Source organism: Ogataea polymorpha (genome assembly GCF_001664045.1).
Source record: "Ogataea polymorpha strain NCYC 495 leu1.1 chromosome Unknown OGAPOscaffold_5, whole genome shotgun sequence".
Lineage (NCBI taxonomy): Eukaryota > Fungi > Ascomycota > Pichiomycetes > Pichiales > Pichiaceae > Ogataea > Ogataea polymorpha.
This window is the reverse complement of record NW_017264702.1, coordinates 770,474-789,292: the sequence shown is the minus strand read 5'-3', so window position 1 is coordinate 789,292 and position 18,819 is coordinate 770,474. Positions and strand designations below refer to the sequence as shown.

Genomic DNA, 18,819 nt, shown 5'->3' with positions numbered 1-18,819 from the left:
AATCTGGGAGCTGGTGCAAGGCGGGGTGGAAAAAAAAATTAAAGAAGGACCCAAGATAAATAAATGCACAAGCTACTCTGATTAAATTAATAATCCTCTAGTTATTCCATCTCCTCCTCGTCCTCCTCGTCATCTGCGCCTCGTTCCGCCTCCATAACGCTCTCGACGTATTTATCTGTGTATTTGCGCGCGATCCGCGACGCCCGGCCCGCCGCCTTGGCCTCCTGTCGTGCCCGTTGCTGCAGCCGGCCCAGCTGCTCTTTGAACGCTGCGCGCACGTTTTTGTTGCTGAAACTATCCCACATCTTGAGACCCGAACCAGACCCACCCACAACAAGGTTTCCCGCAACCTCGATATCCGGTGCAAAGCTGGCCGTCAGCACCTTGCCGCAGTCAAAGTCTCGGCTAAGCACCATCGACGGACCACGCATAGACGTCTGCTCGCTGTCCAGCTTCCACAGCTTCACCACCTGCTCACCCATCGCGCCCGTCACAAGCATGTTGTTCAAGAACTTGTTGGCCTCCAATGTCGAGATACCCGAGTCGTGCGCGTGCAGCGTCCACAGCGGCTTCGACTCGACCCTCGCGTCGAAACAGTAAACGTTACCGGCGTCCGAGCCCGCAAAGAAATTCGACGAGTCCGCGCTCCATCTCACACATTCCACCTCCTCGCTGTTGCCCAGCTTGTAGCGTCTCGACATGCTTTTCTCGTCTGCAACCCGCACGTCGCTAATACAGCACGCAGAGTCGTAGCCACCAGTCAGCAAAATCGAGCCGTTGCTGCTGTCCGACTCCTCGTCAAGCCACTGCGACGACGAAACGTGCTTGCCTCCATGGACGCCGTCCAGAGAGCGCGCGACCTGGCAGCCCGTCAAGTCCCACAGTTTCACGGTTCCGTCCGCCGACGTCGACGCCAAAACGTTTCTATACAGCTTGTTGTGCGACAGAGACAAAACAGCGTCGGTGTGTCTGTCTGGCAGCTGCCTCTTCTTGGCCTTCTTCTTCTTCTTCTTGGTTTCCGTCTCGACGTCGCCCAAGATTGCGTCCGGGAACGCCTTGTCGATGCTGTCCAGGTTCCAGATCTCGATTTGCGGCTCAAACGTGCCAATGGCAGCAAAGTTGCCGATATTGGATTGGTCGTTGGCCCCGTACGGCTTGTAGCTCAGCCATTCGACACACAGAGGAAACGACGGCAACATCAGGTCGTGGTGAATGTACAAGTTGTTTTCTCTCACTAGGCCGTTCGCAACGTCAGCGTCAAATTTGTCCTCTTCCTCCTCCTCTGCCCCGAGAGGAGCTCCTGCTCCATCGTCGTAAATATACACGTCCAGGTACGAGACGTCGTCCTCAGTCCGTGTGGCCAACACCATGTTATCTGTGGGGTACACCTGCAATTCTGCCTTTTCCTCAGCTTCCTCTTTTTCCGTAGGCAGTGTCAGGTAGTGCTCCTCTTGGCCTTCTTCCATATCGCCGTCCTCGTTAACAATTTTCGCATACGATGCGGCCGTGTTCGAAAGACCAGGGAACATGGTGATTGGCTCGCCCGTGATTTCGTCCACCGGATCATCATCATAGTGTTCTAGATCGTATTCTTTGAGGTCGTCGTCAATCTCTATCTGCGACTTGAGAGTGTCACCATCTGTCTCTTCAGTCTCGTCGAGGCCGGCCTGGGCCTCGGAGATCTGCAGGTTGGCCATCTGCTCAATTCTGTTCATCTCCTCATCTGTGAGTTCGTATTTCTCGGGGAACTCGGAGGCGTAGCCTCGGGGCACCCAGCATGAGGCAGAAATCATAGTCTTCAAAATGTAGTATTAAATTTTTTTATTCAAACAAAAAAAAAAAAAAAAAAAAAAATTCATGCACAATTCGACTGTTACCCTGGCACGTATTTCACATACTTCGATTATTCGATACTAAACAAAATGGCACCTCCGGATGAAAAAACCATTGAGTACTTGCTGAAAAAGCTCGCAATGGGCGAAGAGCTGACGGAAAAACAGAGAAAGGATATGAAGGACTACAAGTTCTGGAAAACACAGCCTGTTTCGAAGTTCGACGAGAAAATCGACAAGGAAGGTCCAATCGACTCGGTCAAGACCCCTGCAGACATTCCTGACACGCCAAGTCCTCTTCTGAACGATTTTGAGTGGGTGACCATCGATCTCAACAAGGAGGACGAAATGAAACAAGTGGAGTCGCTGCTTTACGAACACTACGTGGAGGATCAAGACGCTACGTTCCGGTTTGCATACAGTGCGAGATTCTTTGAGTGGGCGCTAAAACCACCGGGATGGAAACGCGAGTACCATGTGGGGGTGCGTGTCAGGTCGACAGGCAAGCTGGTGGCGTTCATCAGCGGCATTCCTTCGCTGCTGCGTGTCCGTGAAAATAAAGTGCCAAGCGTGGAAATCAACTTTCTCTGCATCCACAAAAAATTGCGGTCCAAGAGACTGGCGCCAGTGCTGATCAAGGAAATCACCCGCAGAGTCAACAAAAATGATATATGGCAGGCCCTGTATACCTCGGGGGCCGTCCTGCCTACGCCGGTGTCCACCTGCAGATACACACACCGTCCACTGAACTGGGAGAAACTGTACGAGGTTGGCTTTTCATCGCTGCCTGCGGGTGTCACCAAGTCGCAGATGATTGCCAAGTACGCTCTGCCCTCCAGCACAAAAACGCCAGGGCTCAGAAAAATGGTCCCTGAGGACGTGGCCCAGGTGCTGGAGCTGTACAATAAATTCCAGGCCAAATACGATCTTGTGCAAGAATTCACAGAAGACGAGCTGGTCCACTGGCTCTGTGGTCCTGTCACACAGAGGGACCTCGAGGACAAGGACAAGGTCATTATTTCATATGTGGTGGAGCAGGATGGCAAGATCACCGACTTTTTCTCCTTCTACCTGCTACCATTCACCGTCCTGAACAGCTCCACGTACGATCGGCTGAACGTGGCGTATTTGTTCTATTATGCCACCGAAGCCGGTCTGGAGGACAAGGACGACGCCGTGCTGGCAAAGCGTTTGAGTTCGCTGATTGGCGATGCGTTGGTGGTGACAAAGAATTTGAAAACCGACGTTTTTAATGCTCTCACGTCTCAGGACAACACTCTGTTCCTGAAAGAGCTCAAATTTGGAAACGGAGACGCGTTTCTCAATTTCTACCTCTTCAATTACAAGGCGTTCCCAATCAAGGGCGGAATCGACCCGGAGACCAAGGAGCTGGACCCGGTGAACAAGAGCGGTGTTGGTGTCGTGATGCTGTAGTGGTGGCCGTCGTGGTGCAGAGGTGTGTATATTTTTTTTTTAGTCCGAAATTTCACCTCTAGATAAGAATATTTAGAAATCAATGAGATACGGGAGTGTCCGCGACGAATCGGAGCCGGACGATCTCCGCGACATCCCGGATACCGTCGCAGAGACAGTGAGTCTGGATTTGCCATCCAGTGATCCGCCACTTTATCTGACGTTCCGCTACTTTCTGCTCAGCATTGTATTTGTCATCCCGGGAGCATTTGTGGACACATTAAATTCGTACCGGACCACGAGCGCACCTTACAGCATTTTATTTGTTCAATTTCTATCGGACCCGGCCGGCAGGTGGCTGGCGAGAGTTCTGCCTCGAACCACTGTGAACCTGCTTGGGTTTCGGTTCAGCCTCAACCCTGGCCCCTGGTCTATCAAGGAATCTGTTCTGGTAACGCTGACAGCGGCCTCGGGAGCCACTGGCAACCAGGGCACTGCCGGTCTGTCGCTGTCGGAGATCTACTACGATCGAAAAGTGCATCCGTTAGTGGCACTAGTCTTCATGTACAGCATTGTCTGGACTGGCTACTCTTTTGGAGCAATTGCGAGAAACTTTGTTCTATACGAGCCACAGTTTGTGTGGCCCAAGGCGTTGATGCAAACTTCGCTGTTCAAAGCCCAGGAACATGCTGGGAGCCAGTCGAACTCGCAGATGCGCGTGTTTACGGTTGGCCTTGTGTCGCTATTTGTATGGCAGTTTTTCCCCGAGTTCGTCTTCCCATTGACGTCGTCGGTCGCCATATTGTGCTTTATGGCTCCTCACAATGCGGTACTGAACTTTTGGGGCTCAGGTCTCGGCGGACTTGGGTTTTTGAACATCTCGCTGGATTGGAGCAACATCTCGTCTTCGGTGATGCTCAGCCCGTATTGGACAATAGTGATGCAGTTCCTCGGGTTTGCAAGCCTATGCTGGATATTTCTGCCATTCTGCAAGTGGTACGACCAGGGAAAGTATGCTTTGGGACTAATGGACAACAGACTTCTACTTTCAAACGGGTCTCTGTATCCGACAACCCAACTGCTTACTCCAGAGCTCCAGCTCAACGAGACGGCGTACGAGCTGCTCGGACCCATCCATTTCGGCACTCAGCGCCTTGCAAACATCTTCTTCGACTATGCAGCCTACACCAGTGCAATTGTTTGGATAGGTTGCTTTGGCTACCAGGATATAAAGTCTGGCTACCAAAAGCTGCGCCAAAAATTCAAAGATCCACTGACAAACCGCTACGCAGACAGAATCAGCAAATCGTATGCGCGATACGATGAGGTGCCCAACAGCTGGTTTTTGACCCTGTTTTTGGTCAGCTTTGTGCTGCTGTCGTCCATTCTTCTGGCCACAGATGAGCTGTTTATTCCCTGGAAAACGTATATCGTGGCGTTGATAATTGGGTCAATAATAGTGACTCCGATGGCATATTTGTACGCGATCTCCAACTTCCAGGTGGAGATCGGCACGGTCAACGAGCTGGTGTACGGTCTGATGATGCAGACGCCATTTTTCTCGGGCACAAGTGGCAAACATCCCTGTGGAGCAGCTTTCTACGGGGCCATTGCGGGAAACTGCTGGTACCGTGCCCAGTACATTCTCCAGGACCAGAAAATTGGAATCTACAACGACATACCGCCTAGACTTGTTTTCTTTTCGCAGATCTTTGGCGATCTCATAGGCGTGCCGTTCAATTACATGTCGCTGCGTTGGGTGGTGAAGTCCAAGTACGACTTCCTCAAAGGTCTGAAAAGCGACCCGATGCGCCAATGGACCGGCCAGGTGTTGACAAACTACAACAGCAACGCAATCCAGTACGTTGTTCTCGGCCCCAAACGGGTGTTTGAGCACTATCCGTATCTGCCTCTGGGATTTCTGGTTGGTAGCATAGCACCCTTGGCGGTGTTCTGGATGGCAAAGCACACGCCCTGGCGGCTTGCAAAAAAGTTCAACGTTACCATCCTATTTGCGTCCATGTCCAAGTTCTATGGCAACATCAGCACAGGCTACTTTACGCAATTCCTCATTGGCACCTTCACTATGCATTACCTGTACAAATACCAGCATCAATGGTTCCAGAAATACAACTATGTCCTGGCAGCAGCGTTCGACACGGGCTTCAACCTTGCCAACCTTGTCATTGCGCTGCTGTTCGGGTCCAAGACGGCAGCTCAGTTTCCGGAGTGGTGGGGCAACGACAGGTCCCATTTGGAAAAATGCTATGCGCTGTGAGACCACTGATCCGCGCCCTCGATGTACTCTCTGGCCTTCCGCTGGCGCTCTTCTTCGATCCTCTCGAGCTCCTCGGCAGACGGCGGCAACGCTTCGTTCTGGAGATCTGCCTCTCGGGCCTCCGAGAACGACTTTAGTCTGTTGTGCAGCTCCTCGCGGCCGTCCATTAGCACGCCACGGGGCAATTTGCCGCCCGAGTAAATCTTGAGATGCTCAACTTTCTCGGCCTCCTCGCGCAGGATGTTAAACATGCGCGACATGCGGCCGATCGAGAGCAGCTTCTTGCGCAGCGAGGCACGTGCCTCGAGCGGCGACACGCCGGTTGCTGGCCCCGTGACGGCGGCCAGCGTGGTTTCCGGAGACGTCTCGGGTACGTCCCGCAGCGACTTGACCACGTCGCGCGCCACGACGGTCTCCTCCTCGAGCTCGTCCTCTGTGCAAATGTTGAGGATGGAAACGAGGATGTCAAGCACTTTTTCCGACACAAACGGCAGCGACCACTCGAAAACGTCCATGAAGTCCGGCAGATGGTAGGGCGAATCGGTCGCCACAAACTGCTTGATGTTGAACGTGGAGCCGTCGTAGATCAGGGCCGCAGCCTTGTTTCTATAGGTACCGCAATAGTTCGGGGCGGAAAACAAGGTGATCACCGAGGGGAACCCGGTGGCCTCGTTCTTGCGGTACATTCTGTAACCCGCGTCCTGCGCTTGGTGCGCTCTTATGACACTCAATAGATTATTTTTCTCGAGAAAGTGGCACACAGCATGGTACGAGTAGTAGTACGAGCAGTGGCGCTCGTAATTGTCTCTGAAGTAGGAGTCGTAGTCTGTGGGCGAGAGGACTTCGGTGTCGTACTCGGGAGCCGGGTCCGACCACATGATGTCGCTGAAAAGTCCTCGGGACGGGAAATCGTATCTGAATCTGTTGATTTTGCTGATATCGCTGAGCCTCTCGAGCTCGGGCGAGAGCCCGCCGTGGCAGCAGAAAAACTGGTCGTTCAGCACCGCGCAGAAGGGCATCATCTTGAAAGTGTTGAGCGCCTCCCTGTAGATGGCTAGCGAGTACTTGACGGCACACTCGCGCTTGAACGTGAAGTGCTCGGTCATGCGTTTGGTCTCGTGGTTTCCTCGGAGAATCCAGAACGACTTGGGAAAGTTGATTTTCATGGCCAGCAGCAGAATCAGACATTCCATCGAGTAGTCGCCACGGTCGACGTAGTCTCCCAGAAATAAGTACTGTGTCTTGGCTGGGTCGCCGCACATGTTGAGCATCTTGCACAGGTCGTAATACTGGCCGTGGATGTCGCCCACCACGGTTGCCGGACAGGGCACCTTGAGCATGTTCGGTTCCTGCTCGAAAATCGCGGCCGACTCCTGGAGAATGTACGTGAGCTGGTGTTCGGACAATCTTCCTTCCTGCTTGAAGTGGTGCATCAGAAACTTGTAGTCTGGGTTTTTCCCGTCCGGGAACACTTCAGAGTCCGCAGGAATGCGGAACGATGGAGGGCTGATGGTCTTGACGATGCGGTCGGTAGTGATAAACGTTTCGCCCTGCTCGTCGACATACACGGTAGGGTCGCCCGGCGCAGGGGCCTCGTCGCGCTTCTTTACGTGGCGCAGCGCGTTTTCGATCTTCACCGAGTTTTCGTGCGCCTTGAGGTTCTGGAGCGGGCTCATGACAAGAGGTAATAAATAATATAAATATTCAGGGGTGGTCGATCGACCTCTATAAAAATTCCTGTGCAACCGTTGCTCATTTGCGAGGCATGGCCTCGTTCGGCAGATCGGCGAGCCTCGCATGCTCGAACGACGTCAGCTTGCGGTCCAATTCGTCCTGTCCGTCGAGCAGCACGCCCTTCGGCAGCGCGTCTCCGCCCGCCAGCGTGCGCAGATGCTCTACCTTCTGGGCCTCTTCTCGCAGCATGTTGAACATTCTCGACACTCTGCCAATTGCCAGGATCTTTTTGCGCAGCGCCGCATAGTCAATGGGTCTGGCTTCTGCCTCGGCCTCGCTGGTGCCGCCGCCCAGCTCCTCGGCAGAGCAGATATTGAGCAGCTGCAGCAGAATGTCCGACGTGCGCTCGGCAACGAACGGAATCGACCATGTGAAGGCGTCCAGCCCGTTGGGTAGCCGGTACGGCTCTGGCTGCGACCCAAACTGTCGGATGTTCATCAACGATGGGTCATAGCGTAGTACCGCTGCTTTGTTGCCGTATGTGCCGCAGTAGTTGGGGGCAGAGAACAGCGTGATCATGGACGGAAATCTTTGCGCTGCCGTCTGTTTGTACATGCGATAGCCCGAGTCCTGGGCCTGGTGCGCGCGAATCACGCTCAAAAGCCCGTTTTCCTTCAGAAACGTCTCGACGGCGCGGAAAGAGAACATGTACGAGCAGCCGCGCTCGTAGTTCTCGACGAAGTTCGGCTCGACCGTGGCCGAGTCGTAGTTGTTCGACGGGTCGGCCCACATCAGGTCGCAGTAGAGCCCCGAGGACGGGAAGTTGGCCACGAAACGGTCGATCTTGTCGAGGTCGCGTAGCCAGCGCAGGTGCTGCGAGATCCCGCCATGGACACAGAAAAACTGGCCGTCCATCAGCGCAGCCAGCGGAAGCGCCTTGAACGACTCGAGCGATTTCTCGTACACGGCCAGGCTGTGTTTTTTGAGACATTCTTCCTTGAACGTGAAGAACGACGTCATCTGCTCGGACTCGTGGTTGCCACGTAGCATGAAAAAAGTGTGCGGATGGTTTATTTTCATCGCGTACAGCAGCAGCAGACACTCTAACGAGTACGAGCCGCGGTCCACGTAGTCTCCGAGAAACAGGTACGAGGTCTTGTCGGGATCGTCGCAGATCTCAAATAGCTTGCACAGATCGTAGAATTGGCCGTGCACATCGCCGCACACCGTTACCGGCGCCGCCACGCGCACCATATTGGGCTCTTTCCGCAACGCGGCAGCGGCCATTTCCAGAATCCGCAGCACCTGCTCCTCAGAAAGTCGTCCTTCCTGGCGGAAGTGGCGGCGCAGGAACTTGTAGTCGGGCAAGCCGTTGTTGGCAAAAACACGGTCATTTCCCGGCATTTCGCGAGTTGGAGGCTCCACGTCGACGACAATTCTGTCCCTGGTGCAGAACGTATGGCCCAGATCATCCGTGTACACTGACGGGTCGCCCGCAGGCTGAGTTTTCCTGTGCTTGACTTGGTTGATGACGTTTTCGAGCTGGGACGACGAATCAAACCGGTGGACGCTGATCTGCGGACTGGTCTGAAACGACATCATGTTCAAACTTTAAAAAATGAAAAGTGTAGCCCAGCCTACACCACCATAAATAGATTTTCGTTGCCTTGGAGTCACATGATTTTCCAGTGAAGAAATAATTTTTTTTTACCTAGACATTTTACGTATGATGGAGCTAGTACTCGAAGACCCCGGATACTTGTGTGCTGTGGAGCCGCGCAAGACATTGGAGCTTGCTGACGAGAAATCACAGGCCAATTTTGAGCTTGGCGTTTCGATGCTCGTGCACGGATGGCAGATCCTCACCACGGCCGTCGATAACAGCTGGGGAGGACCAGAGTCTGCAGAGAAAAGAGACTGGATCACCGCTGTGGTGATCGATTTGTTCAAGCAGAATAAAGAGGTGGACATTATTTTGATTCACGAAACTCTATTTAACGCCATGGAGGACGAGTTCGACGTCATTGTCGAGGACCAGAGCACAGTCCACATAGCCAGTGCTGTGGTCCAGATCTACCAGGAGTGTCTTGCTGGCAATTACGATCGTGTGCAGACGATGTACCAGAAATACCTGCAGAAGCAGGAGTATCGCAGGACTCACGGCATCGAGAAAGTTGAGGTCCAAGACGATAGCGACGACGAGAGCGACGACGATAGCGACGAAGACATGATGGACACCGACGTGCCAGAGCTGCAGGAAGCCGCCAGCCAGCCGCGAGAGGTGATTGACGAGGACGGCTTCACGGTTGTGACGAGAAAGGGCAGACGCTAATCATCAGGACCCACGTTTGACCGTGTTCTGATAATTGAGAGACTATTTCTTGGAGTCACTTTCAGCGGCACCGGAGGCGCGTTGGGTTGCTTGCTGAAACTGTTCAAGTTGAACCCTTCGAAATCGCCCGCTGCAGGAGGCGGCACAGGACTGTAGTTCACCAATGGTGGCGTGGACTGCGTGTTGTCTGAGGAACCAAGGCCGCGGGAGAGCAGCGGCCGCCCGGGACTCTCTGTGCCAGACCGATGTGCCTGCTGAGTTTGTGAGCTCAGCGTCTGCAACGACGCAGCACTGGACTTGCGGCGGTTGAGCGCTATCGACCCGAACCGCCTTATAAACGAGTCCGTCGCCATGTCCACCGAACTCTTTGGCTCAGTAAGTGCGATATCCCGTGCACCTCCTTTAATAGTAAATAATTTGACGTTTGTGCCGTCCCAGATTCCAATCGGCGAAAGAGAGTGAACCTCCATTGTAGAAGACTTGCTGTTGAAGGTGCTCCATGTACCGAATCCCCAGTCGGCACCCACCTTCTTGAACGCTGAGATCGAATCCTCTAGAACGGATTTTGACTTGCAAACCTCCAGCTGGTTGTAGGACCGACACCACAAAACAGAGGTGTACCACCCGAGCGACAGATTGGACCACGTGAACTTGAGCGGCTCGAACTTCGTCTTGGCAGGATTGTACTCGTTTGGAAGCTTCAATGTGGCAATGAACTCCGGCATTTTAGCCCCGTTGATCTGGTTGATGATGGACGCGGCGTCTGCGCCAGTGGCTGTCACGTTGGCTTCGAGGTGCCGGATAACGTCCAGCAGGATAGTCGTCGACTTGAGCCCTGTCCACGTGAGCTCTAACGGTGCATTCAGTGGCAGTTTAGCCTTGGCCCTGAACGACATGCCCACGGGCAGCTTGGGCCGGATGAGGCTATCGTCTGTTGGACCCCTATACAGCGGGTCTTCCTCGCTCGTTTCTGCGTTCAGTGTCGGCGACGGCGAATTCGACCCGCTGGCCGTCATCCTTTCGTCCTGGGCCTCGTTGGTTGCCGACACCTTACGGATTGAAACAATCACGTTTTCGAAGATCGATTTATTTTTCAGCAGCACGTAGAACCAAATGGCGCAGTCGCTGGGGTTTCTGGTGATCACGTGGCACAAACTGCGCATCAGTAACGCGAGCAGGTCAAGATGGACGTCCTGCTGGCGCAGAAACTCGACAGACGAGAACTTGGCAATCAGCTGTGTCACGGCGGAGCAGGTCGAGTACGACATCTGGAGCGTGGGCGGTTGTGCTGCGGTCAGGTCCCGCGACGAGGGACGTCTATTGATCGTGGGGACAGAATTAGACGCGGCGGGCATCTGCGGAACCATGTTGTATATCCATTCTATCATGGTGGGGACGAGAATCAGCGGACAGTCCGACTGGAGCATAGCACAGGTCTGGGTCACCAGAAAGTCTCTATAAGTGGTGGGCGAGCCAGACAGACGGAAATGTTGCGGGAGCGTAGCGTAGAATTGTTTATCGAACGGCGTGACCAGCTGCGTGGTGATGATGGTATCGTAGGAGAGGAAGAGCACCAGATAGGAGCACGTTCGCACGTGGTTTCTGTGTTTTTCGGACGACCTGTAAACGAAGATCTGGTACAGCAACGCAACCAGCAGCTTGACGCCGTACTGCGTTGCCAGCCGTATGCGGAATTTCTTGTTGCACTGATAAAATTCCCAGACTAGCATCACGATCTCGGTCATCCAGTCTTCGAGATTCGAAGCCGCGGCCAGGAACTTTCCCTTTATGAGGTACGAGAGGCCAGAGGCGCTGGCTGCAACGCCGGAGTTCGCGTCCATCAGCCGGAAAAGCGGCCTCACCAGCCCATCTTCAAGGAACTCGAGCTCCTGCTCCTTGTGGAGCCGGCCGCAGTAGTGCCGCACCAGGTTCGTAGGCGTGTCGATCAGAATGCCTTGTTTGTGCAAGAATTCCTGGTCCATCTTGGGCAGTGGGTACACAATCATCTGAGTGAACAGCTGCATCGCACACGTGACCATCAGAATACGCACCTCTTTCTGCGCCGCGATCTCCAGATCCAGCCCCGTGTTGTACTCGTTCGGATCCTTCGTGGACCGACAAACCAGGTTCAGCAGCGACGAGATCAGCGTCAGCATCCGCAGTCTCGGCACCGCCGTCACAAGCACCGTTAGGTACCGGCTTCCGAGCGGTACCACGTTCGAGACTTGTCTGTAGAGACATTGCGAGCAGAGGACCAGCAGTAGACGCAGGATCTCAAGCCTGTTGGAGTCCAGGGCAATGTCCGGGTGCTTCAGTTTGCCTGTGAGGCCAATTCCGGGCTCCCAGATCGAGAATTCCACCGAGTTCGGCCTGGTTTGCTTGTCCACTGCCGGGACGGTGAAGCCGGTTGTAAATAGTAGGTTGACTGCCTGCAGCACCAGCAGAGCGCCCAGGGCAAGCGAGCCGCTCTGCGACTCGTCCACAGTGGGCTTCATGGAGAGGTTGTCGATGATTTTGTCGTGACTGACCAGCACGTCCACCATTCCGTTGGTGGTCTCTGCGCTGGACAGATCTGTCGAACACAGCGAGTCGAAGCCGACCGTGGCTGTTGTGGACCCATTGGAGCTGCCCGAGGCCTGGGTGTGCGGGTCAACGGCGTTGTTGAGGGACCAGAAAAGCGTTTTTTCTGCAGAAGAGAGCTCTTCCTTTTCGTACAGATACGGCAGCAGCCTGGTGAGGAGCCGCGCGCAGTTGAGCACCTCTAATTTGTTGAAAGTGCCGGATTCGGTGTGTCGCGCAAGGCTGACAAGCCGTGCGGCAGTGAGCCGGATCAGCAAGAAGAAGTTGCGGGGGTTGGTGTCTCTCAGAAGCACAATGTTGGCGGGCGAGAAGGCCGTAAAGACGTCGTTGACGCTGCGCGGCAGCGTCCAGAAGGAGGCCCAGATCGCATCCGAAACGGCTATGTGGCTGAGAGGGTCTGCGAGACGGAACAGACGCTCTGCCAGGGCCGGTTTTGCATCTTTAGGGTCCATGGCCGCAATTGGCGTGCAAATAATTGAGGTAGGAAAATTGCAGAAAATACAGAAAATGCATTAAAATCGTTAGATATTGGTAGATACGAAAATCAGGCACTAGAATGGTGTGGATTGGTTATTGCGCTCGGTCAATCAGAACTCCTCGTTGAACACTAGCGGGCCGTACTTTTTCTCGTAGTCCTGCGTCTCGTCAAACGTCCGCTTGGTGCCCCTGTCCAGCTCGCTCTCCCAGTCGGCAAGCGACGAAGCGGTCGATCCGCGGTAATCCAGTGCAGGAGGTCCGCTGGCCAGATGGTCTGGCAGTGGCACTCTACGGATCTGGGGTGCGGTCAGCTCATCCCCCTTGTGAGCTGTGGAAGCGGCGCTGGCGTCGCCCTGCATGTACCCGTCGCTGACGCTCTTGCGAATGCGCATGCCTAGAGTCTGCAGCTGGCGCGTAAGCGGATCGACCGGCTGGATATCTCTGTTGAAACTCACTCTTTTGCAAGACTCATCGTCAGACGTAGTTTCCAAATAGAGAAAAATTACTTTTTGATCTCAGGCTCTGACACCAATCCACGACCCAGAAACTTTTCTTCACCAATATCCGTCCTCTCATGGCCATGTCTGAATGGAGCCCGTTGTCGTGCTTCCACTACGGAAGAGTTGTCGAGTCATTTCTGCCGCTCAAGCTGCTGGACAAAAAAGACCCCAAGCACAAGGCCATTGCCCAGAACTTTGTCGACGTCCACCCTGGAGATCAGGTGTACCTTTTCGAGCAGGAAGATGGCGGCAAATGGGTCCGGGGATACGTTGTCTCGCTGCCCATGCCGTCCGACTTCCTTACAGCGGGGGCCACGCTGGACAGAATGCCTGAAAACCGTGTTTCTGTGGCTCTGCTGCCCAGATCTTGCGTGCAAGTCGTCAAAGAGATCCCGTATAACAAGTCCTATGTGCTTAGTTCAGACTCGCTCCCTCCATTGCCACCCGAGTCTCAGGCCCTCACGGACTCGTTTTTGGACGAGGTTGTGTTTTCGCTGCGCTCCCTGGCCGTCTATATCTTTGCCGTTTACTCCATGAACCAGTTCTCTCTGTTCCAAAAATTAAAAGACATATACTCTGAGCTGGACGACATTCGGCTACAGTTTCTGCACGATCTGCTCACAAAGGACCAGAAGGTGCTTGCACAGAAACAGGCCGCAGCGCTTGTGAACAGGATTTCCAAGCTGCTGGCTCCGGTAATCTCCAACGACGTCGGTGGCTACCTGGCTATTTCATCCAGAGACGAAAAAACGGGGCAGCTCTTCAGGGCCAACAAGAACCCAGAAAACATGATAAACCTCGCCAAAGTCGCACAAAACCAGGTGTTTTCGGCCCTGGCATCCAACTTCCCTGTCAGCAACGCAGACGTCTCCTTTGTACCCGAAAAATGCCCCAAGCTGCAGCCTGCGCTTCCGTGCCACATTCTCGTGGATTTCAAATCCGTCTCTGGCTCCTCGAACATAGTCCCAAACGGCTACGACGGGATAACCGCGTACATGTACTTGCGCAATACCAGGAAGACCATCACGGAGGCGTTTAGCATCACAATTCGGCCCCACGAGAGCTTCGATCTGGAAAATATTTCTGCCGCTCTGTTTAAAAATATTCCAGCCAGCGAGGTGGAAAATACCAGGGTCTACCTGGTGGCCGTTTTGACCGAGAACATCAGGCTCCCAGAGAACACACTGCCCTCGATCCGCAAGGGCATAGGCGCCGGTGTCGCCAACATCACGCGAATTTTCAGCGGGAGACAGGGCCATCTGACTGCGGGACAGGCTCACCAGTTCACCATAAAACTGTTCAGCTCGTACACTTCACGAAACTCCCAGCAGCCGAGTGTCAAGCCGGGCATGAGTCCGGTCTCGGCAGTGTCGTCGCTGATGGAAAACAACGGCTGGGGAGAGCTTGTGGACCGAATCATTGCTGGATCCAGCAAAGGGGTGGCCATCAACCCAAGGGCGGAGCAGATCACTCTGTCCATCAAAGAGCTCAAGAACAACAATCTGCTGGACTCTATCGATGCGAAAACGTCTGCAATTGCGTCGATCCGGCCCTCGCTGTACAGCCCACTGGAGCCAGACTACAGCAGATCGTATTTGACGGTCAACAAATGCAATCTGGTGGCAGGTCTTGACAAGGAAAAGTGCTTTGTCACCGTGGAGGTCAAGTCACCCACTCAGGGGCTGCGGTTTGCCAAGGGCACGAACGAGGACCCGCGCAAGGTGTGGCAATTCCTAACGGTTTCGCCGGACGAGTACGTGGGCGAGACGGTCCATATTTTCAATATCGATGAAAACTCCATCATTGAGAATGAGTACCTGCTATTTACCGTTTATTTGAACGGGAACTCCCTTGGCGAGGGACGGTACCATCTGCGGTCCGGCCACCAGATCCGTGAGACCAAGAAGGGCGCCCAGGTGGAGATCTACGGGGACGGTAGCAGCCAGGTGGCCGCGGTGGATTTTGACCTGCAGTATGTGGGGAAAAAGTACAATGCCGACCCGGCGGTGGCCACCATTTTGAACTGGAAGAAGTTCTACAGCGCCAATCTCGAGGGCAACTACGGCACGCTGATCCAGGTGCTGGCGACGGCAGGCAAGGTGGAGCTGGCGACGGCCGTGAAGTTTTTCCCCGAGCTGTTGCACACGTTTCTGGAGATTTTCAACGAGTCGCGTGTCAAAAAGCTGTTATCGCTGGAGATTGCCGCTTTTGAGAGTGTCGTGCGTCTGCTCGACGTGACCATCGCGCGTCAAGACCACTATAACTACGTTTTTTCGGATTTCCTCGAAAAATACAAAAACCTACCGACTGTCGGCGAGCAGCTGCTGCACTTGATGGCTTCGTATTTTTCGCAGGTCGACACCGACTGGAACTCGACGGGCCGTGCGCTGTGTCGCACGTCGCACCTTGTGCTCAAACTAGCGGCCGCGTGCTACGCCAACTCGACCGCGTTTGCCGGCGTCGGCACCTTCTTCAGCAACTCGGCCGCCAAGCTGCTTGCCATCAAGCAGGACTCAATTCTGGCTGACCAGCTGCTGATTGCCGAGTCGCTCGAGTTGTGGCTCGATGTTCTACGCGAGTTCCACGACGATGCACACCTGCTCAAGATGGCCGCCAAGTGGATCGACGCGATCGGGTTGCAGGGCCTCGGTGCAGCAGACGACGTGCCGTCCAAGAAAAAAAGCCACGAGCACCGTCTGATCGTGAGCAAGCTAATATTTATTCGCCGGCTGCTGAACTCCTGGCTCATTCATACCTCCTCCGTCGAAACTCGCGACACTCTGATGGCCAGCGCGCTTAAATGGGCGCTCCAGGTGGTACTGAGCGAGCAAGTCGACATCGACGCCATCCGGCTTGCGCTCGGGATCATCCTGGCGTTCGACACCGCGTGCTTTGGCGAAGATCGCCTGTTCCACGACGACAGCAAGCAGGCGTACGTGACGATCGCGCGGCTGCTGCCTGTGCTGGGCGAGACGTTCAACAGATGCCTTGTGCACTGCCAGAAAAACGGCTATTTCAAGCCGCGCAGAACCTTCACGCAGCTGTTCCCCGTGGCTTACCCGTTCCCAGAGCACACAATCGACTCAGCCGTTAACAACGAGTCCTTCTGCGAGGTGCTGATCGAGCTGGCTGTGCTGATTGCGATCCACGCCAAGATCGGCAGGGCCAACGGCGACGCCATGAGCCAGTACCTGGCGAAGAAAACCACGTCGTCCGCGTACGAAACGCTGAACGGGCTGCTGGGCGCGCCCGGAAGCGTGCTGGACTCGCCCACAAAGCCGTTCGACACGGTTCGGTGGGTGGTTTCCACCATTTCGGCGAGATACTACCCGGCCGATAAATGGCTCTCGCTGCGCGCACTCATCACAGAGGGCATTCTGTCGCTGACGGAATTTGTGTATCCGATGGCGGTTCGGATCCTCCCGCCACCGGGAGAGCTGGACAGGTTCAACGTGAGCGTCTGGCACAAGTACCTGGTGGCGATCATGAGGTGTGCTACCGCAAAGACGTCGTCATTAGAGCACTTGCACGATATCCCGCGCAAGTGCTGCTACCAGCTGGAGGGCGACATCCGGCCGCGCGCTGCGGGCCTTGTGCAGTCTGTGTGGAATAGCCTGGGCGCGCGGTGTGCTGAGAAAACGGCGCAGCGGTTTAAAATCGAGAAATGCGGTGGATTCCAGACGCTATTTATTGCTGACGAAAAATATACCGTCGTAGGCGACGTGCTGCTGCTGTGTTTCCAGCGCAACACCACGTGCGTGGATGTCGGCACGAAGCTTCTGTGGTCAATGATGGTCGATGAGTGGCTGAACAAGCAGAGTCTTGAGGACTTGCAACGGCTGTGCATCGTCTCGATCTACGAAATTTTCCACACCGAAAACAGCTACTCTCCTGGCCCGGAGGAAATTGTGGGTTTCATCAGCCATCTTGCCGACTCGGTCAAGCTGGACCCCGAGGATGAGGCACATGGCCCAGTCATGGGGCTGATCGACAAGTTGTCGGGGTATCTTGAGAATATGAACGAGCTGCAGAAAATCCCCAAGGGCAGCGAGTTCGACGACGACAGAATGTACTACAAGCTGAAATTGTCACAGTATCTCGCCAATGTGGACCGTCCCGAGGTGTTCCAGTCGTTTGTGAACGACCTGTACCAGTCGAACCTCGAACGTGGCCACTATGTACAGGCTGCTCTGTCGCTCGGACTCTTGGCCGACACGTACTCCTGGGACCCGGAAACAGAGGTGCCGGCATGCGAGCGGCCGTCGTTCCCGAAACAAACTGCGTTCCAGCGCAAGGAGCAGCTGTACAAGATGATTGCGTCCAACTTCGTCCGTGGCAAGCGTCTCGAACAGGCCGTCGACGTGTACCAGGAGCTGCTACGCGCGTACATGAGCTACAACTTCGATTTGCGCGGGCTGAGCTACTGCCACGGCGAGCTCGCCAAAATCTACAAGGCACTGGAGACGGTAGACCGCGTGGAATCGAGCTATTTCCGCATCGAGTTCGTTGGAGCCGGGTTCCCTGACGCGCTGCGCAACAAGCAGTATATCTACGAGGGACTTGCGTTTGAGCACATCACGTCGATGATCCAACGGTTGTTGCGACTGTATCCAGGGGCACATCTCATTAACAGCGAGGAGGAGCTGCAAAAGCTCAAGGATAGCGAGCCAGCAGGAAAACATCTCCATGTCAAAAGCGTGGCTCCGTATAAGGACATGAGCGGCGACAAGTTGTCGCTGCGCACAAAGCAGTACGTGGACAACAAGGACCTGCGCCAGTTCCAGGCCACACGCAGACTCACCGGCTCGACGGGGATCCAGGACCTGTGGACAGAGGAGGTGACGTACGAGACGTATGCTCCATTCCCGACGCTTATGAACCGGTCGGAAATCAAGACCACGACGGTGACGAAGCTGTCGCCCGTGGAGAACGCGTTGAGGTCGCTGAGTGCGAGAAACGAAAGCTTGGAAGATTTGGAGCAAACGCTGCTACAGGCGATGAAGAAAACGGAGGATTACTCGCAACTGTCGAAGTCTGCCATTTTTGGCGAGCTGTCCAGGGTGCTGGCAGGAACGGTCGACTCGCCTGTGAATGGCGGGGCGGGCCAATACAGAGTGTTTTTCGCAAAGACAGACAAAGACGGCACAGAGCAGGCTGTGGAGGCCAAGTTTGAGCAGCTGGTGCAGAATCTGTACCGGCTGCTCCGAGTCCATGCTCTTCTCGTGCCGGACTCGCTGTTGGAGAGCCACAAGGGTCTGGTGGAGCTGTTTGGCGCCAATTTTGCGCCAGAAATCGAGAGTCTACATCTAAGCGTGGGTGAGCTGATGGATGTGGACAAGATCAGAGAAACGCCTCAGAACGTGTCTTTCGAGCCGGCCGGCTCACTCCACCTCACCATGACCAACACCAGCAGCAACGCATCCGTGCACTCGAACTCGTCGGAACCCAGGTTCTCCCAGAGTCTAGCCTCGCCTGGCGTGCGTCTGTATACAAAGGCAATGGTATAGCACTCACTATCTGGATCTTCGGCATTCCCAGAAAAAGCAGTGAAGCACATATGCACAAAGTCGTCATAGCCATTATTCCGCTTTGTTCGAGAACAATATTTTTTTTTCTGGATATCGTTTCATTTTCAAAATTCTCGACACTCTACGTAGCTGGAATTAGGTAATAGGTCGTGAGGGTGCTAATTGAACGTAGCATTGTGTCAAACAAGAGGCTTCCATATATATG

At 54.5% G+C, this 18,819-nt stretch overlaps 9 protein-coding genes across 9 annotated transcripts; 4 read left to right on the top strand and 5 right to left on the bottom strand.

The window, feature by feature from the left end:
• Positions 1-101: 101 nt before the first annotated feature.
• On the bottom strand, positions 102-1,793 carry OGAPODRAFT_77274 (uncharacterized protein; the record flags this gene model as incomplete). The annotated part of the gene is made up of 1 exon (XM_018356304.1): positions 102-1,793. The coding sequence occupies one exon, from the start codon at positions 1,791-1,793 to the stop codon at positions 102-104; it is 1,692 nt and encodes a 563-aa protein (XP_018210026.1).
• A 108-nt stretch (positions 1,794-1,901) lies between these two features.
• OGAPODRAFT_16906 (uncharacterized protein) lies at positions 1,902-3,317 on the top strand. Its single transcript, XM_018354744.1, has one exon. It carries the CDS (start codon positions 1,923-1,925, stop codon positions 3,264-3,266), a length of 1,344 nt encoding a protein of 447 aa, XP_018210025.1. The 5' UTR covers positions 1,902-1,922; the 3' UTR covers positions 3,267-3,317.
• A 31-nt stretch (positions 3,318-3,348) lies between these two features.
• OGAPODRAFT_101550 (uncharacterized protein) lies at positions 3,349-7,043 on the top strand (the record flags this gene model as incomplete). Its single annotated transcript, XM_018353057.1, has 1 exon — positions 3,349-7,043. One exon carries the CDS (start codon positions 3,349-3,351, stop codon positions 5,521-5,523), a length of 2,175 nt encoding a protein of 724 aa, XP_018210024.1. The 3' UTR covers positions 5,524-7,043.
• OGAPODRAFT_101549 (uncharacterized protein) lies at positions 3,467-7,199 on the bottom strand (the record flags this gene model as incomplete). Its single annotated transcript, XM_018353056.1, has 1 exon — positions 3,467-7,199. One exon carries the CDS (start codon positions 7,197-7,199, stop codon positions 5,511-5,513), a length of 1,689 nt encoding a protein of 562 aa, XP_018210023.1. The 3' UTR covers positions 3,467-5,510.
• Positions 7,200-7,234: 35 nt separating this feature from the next.
• On the bottom strand, positions 7,235-8,763 carry OGAPODRAFT_16905 (uncharacterized protein). The gene has a single exon (XM_018354743.1). It carries the CDS (start codon positions 8,599-8,601, stop codon positions 7,276-7,278), a length of 1,326 nt encoding a protein of 441 aa, XP_018210022.1. The 5' UTR covers positions 8,602-8,763; the 3' UTR covers positions 7,235-7,275.
• Positions 8,764-8,926: 163 nt separating this feature from the next.
• Positions 8,927-11,278, top strand: OGAPODRAFT_94899 (uncharacterized protein; the record flags this gene model as incomplete). The annotated part of the gene is made up of 1 exon (XM_018357643.1): positions 8,927-11,278. The coding sequence occupies one exon, from the start codon at positions 8,927-8,929 to the stop codon at positions 9,527-9,529; it is 603 nt and encodes a 200-aa protein (XP_018210021.1). The 3' UTR covers positions 9,530-11,278.
• Positions 9,572-12,561, bottom strand: OGAPODRAFT_94898 (uncharacterized protein; the record flags this gene model as incomplete). Its single annotated transcript, XM_018357642.1, has 2 exons — positions 9,572-9,587; positions 9,644-12,561. The coding sequence occupies 2 exons, from the start codon at positions 12,559-12,561 to the stop codon at positions 9,572-9,574; spliced, it is 2,934 nt and encodes a 977-aa protein (XP_018210020.1).
• Positions 12,562-12,637: 76 nt separating this feature from the next.
• Positions 12,638-13,048, bottom strand: OGAPODRAFT_16903 (uncharacterized protein). The gene has a single exon (XM_018354742.1). The coding sequence runs from the start codon at positions 12,976-12,978 to the stop codon at positions 12,697-12,699; it is 282 nt and encodes a 93-aa protein (XP_018210019.1). The 5' UTR covers positions 12,979-13,048; the 3' UTR covers positions 12,638-12,696.
• Positions 13,049-14,051: 1,003 nt separating this feature from the next.
• Positions 14,052-18,673, top strand: OGAPODRAFT_16902 (uncharacterized protein). The gene has a single exon (XM_018354741.1). It carries the CDS (start codon positions 14,082-14,084, stop codon positions 18,591-18,593), a length of 4,512 nt encoding a protein of 1,503 aa, XP_018210018.1. The 5' UTR covers positions 14,052-14,081; the 3' UTR covers positions 18,594-18,673.
• The last annotated feature ends 146 nt before the right edge of the window (positions 18,674-18,819 follow it).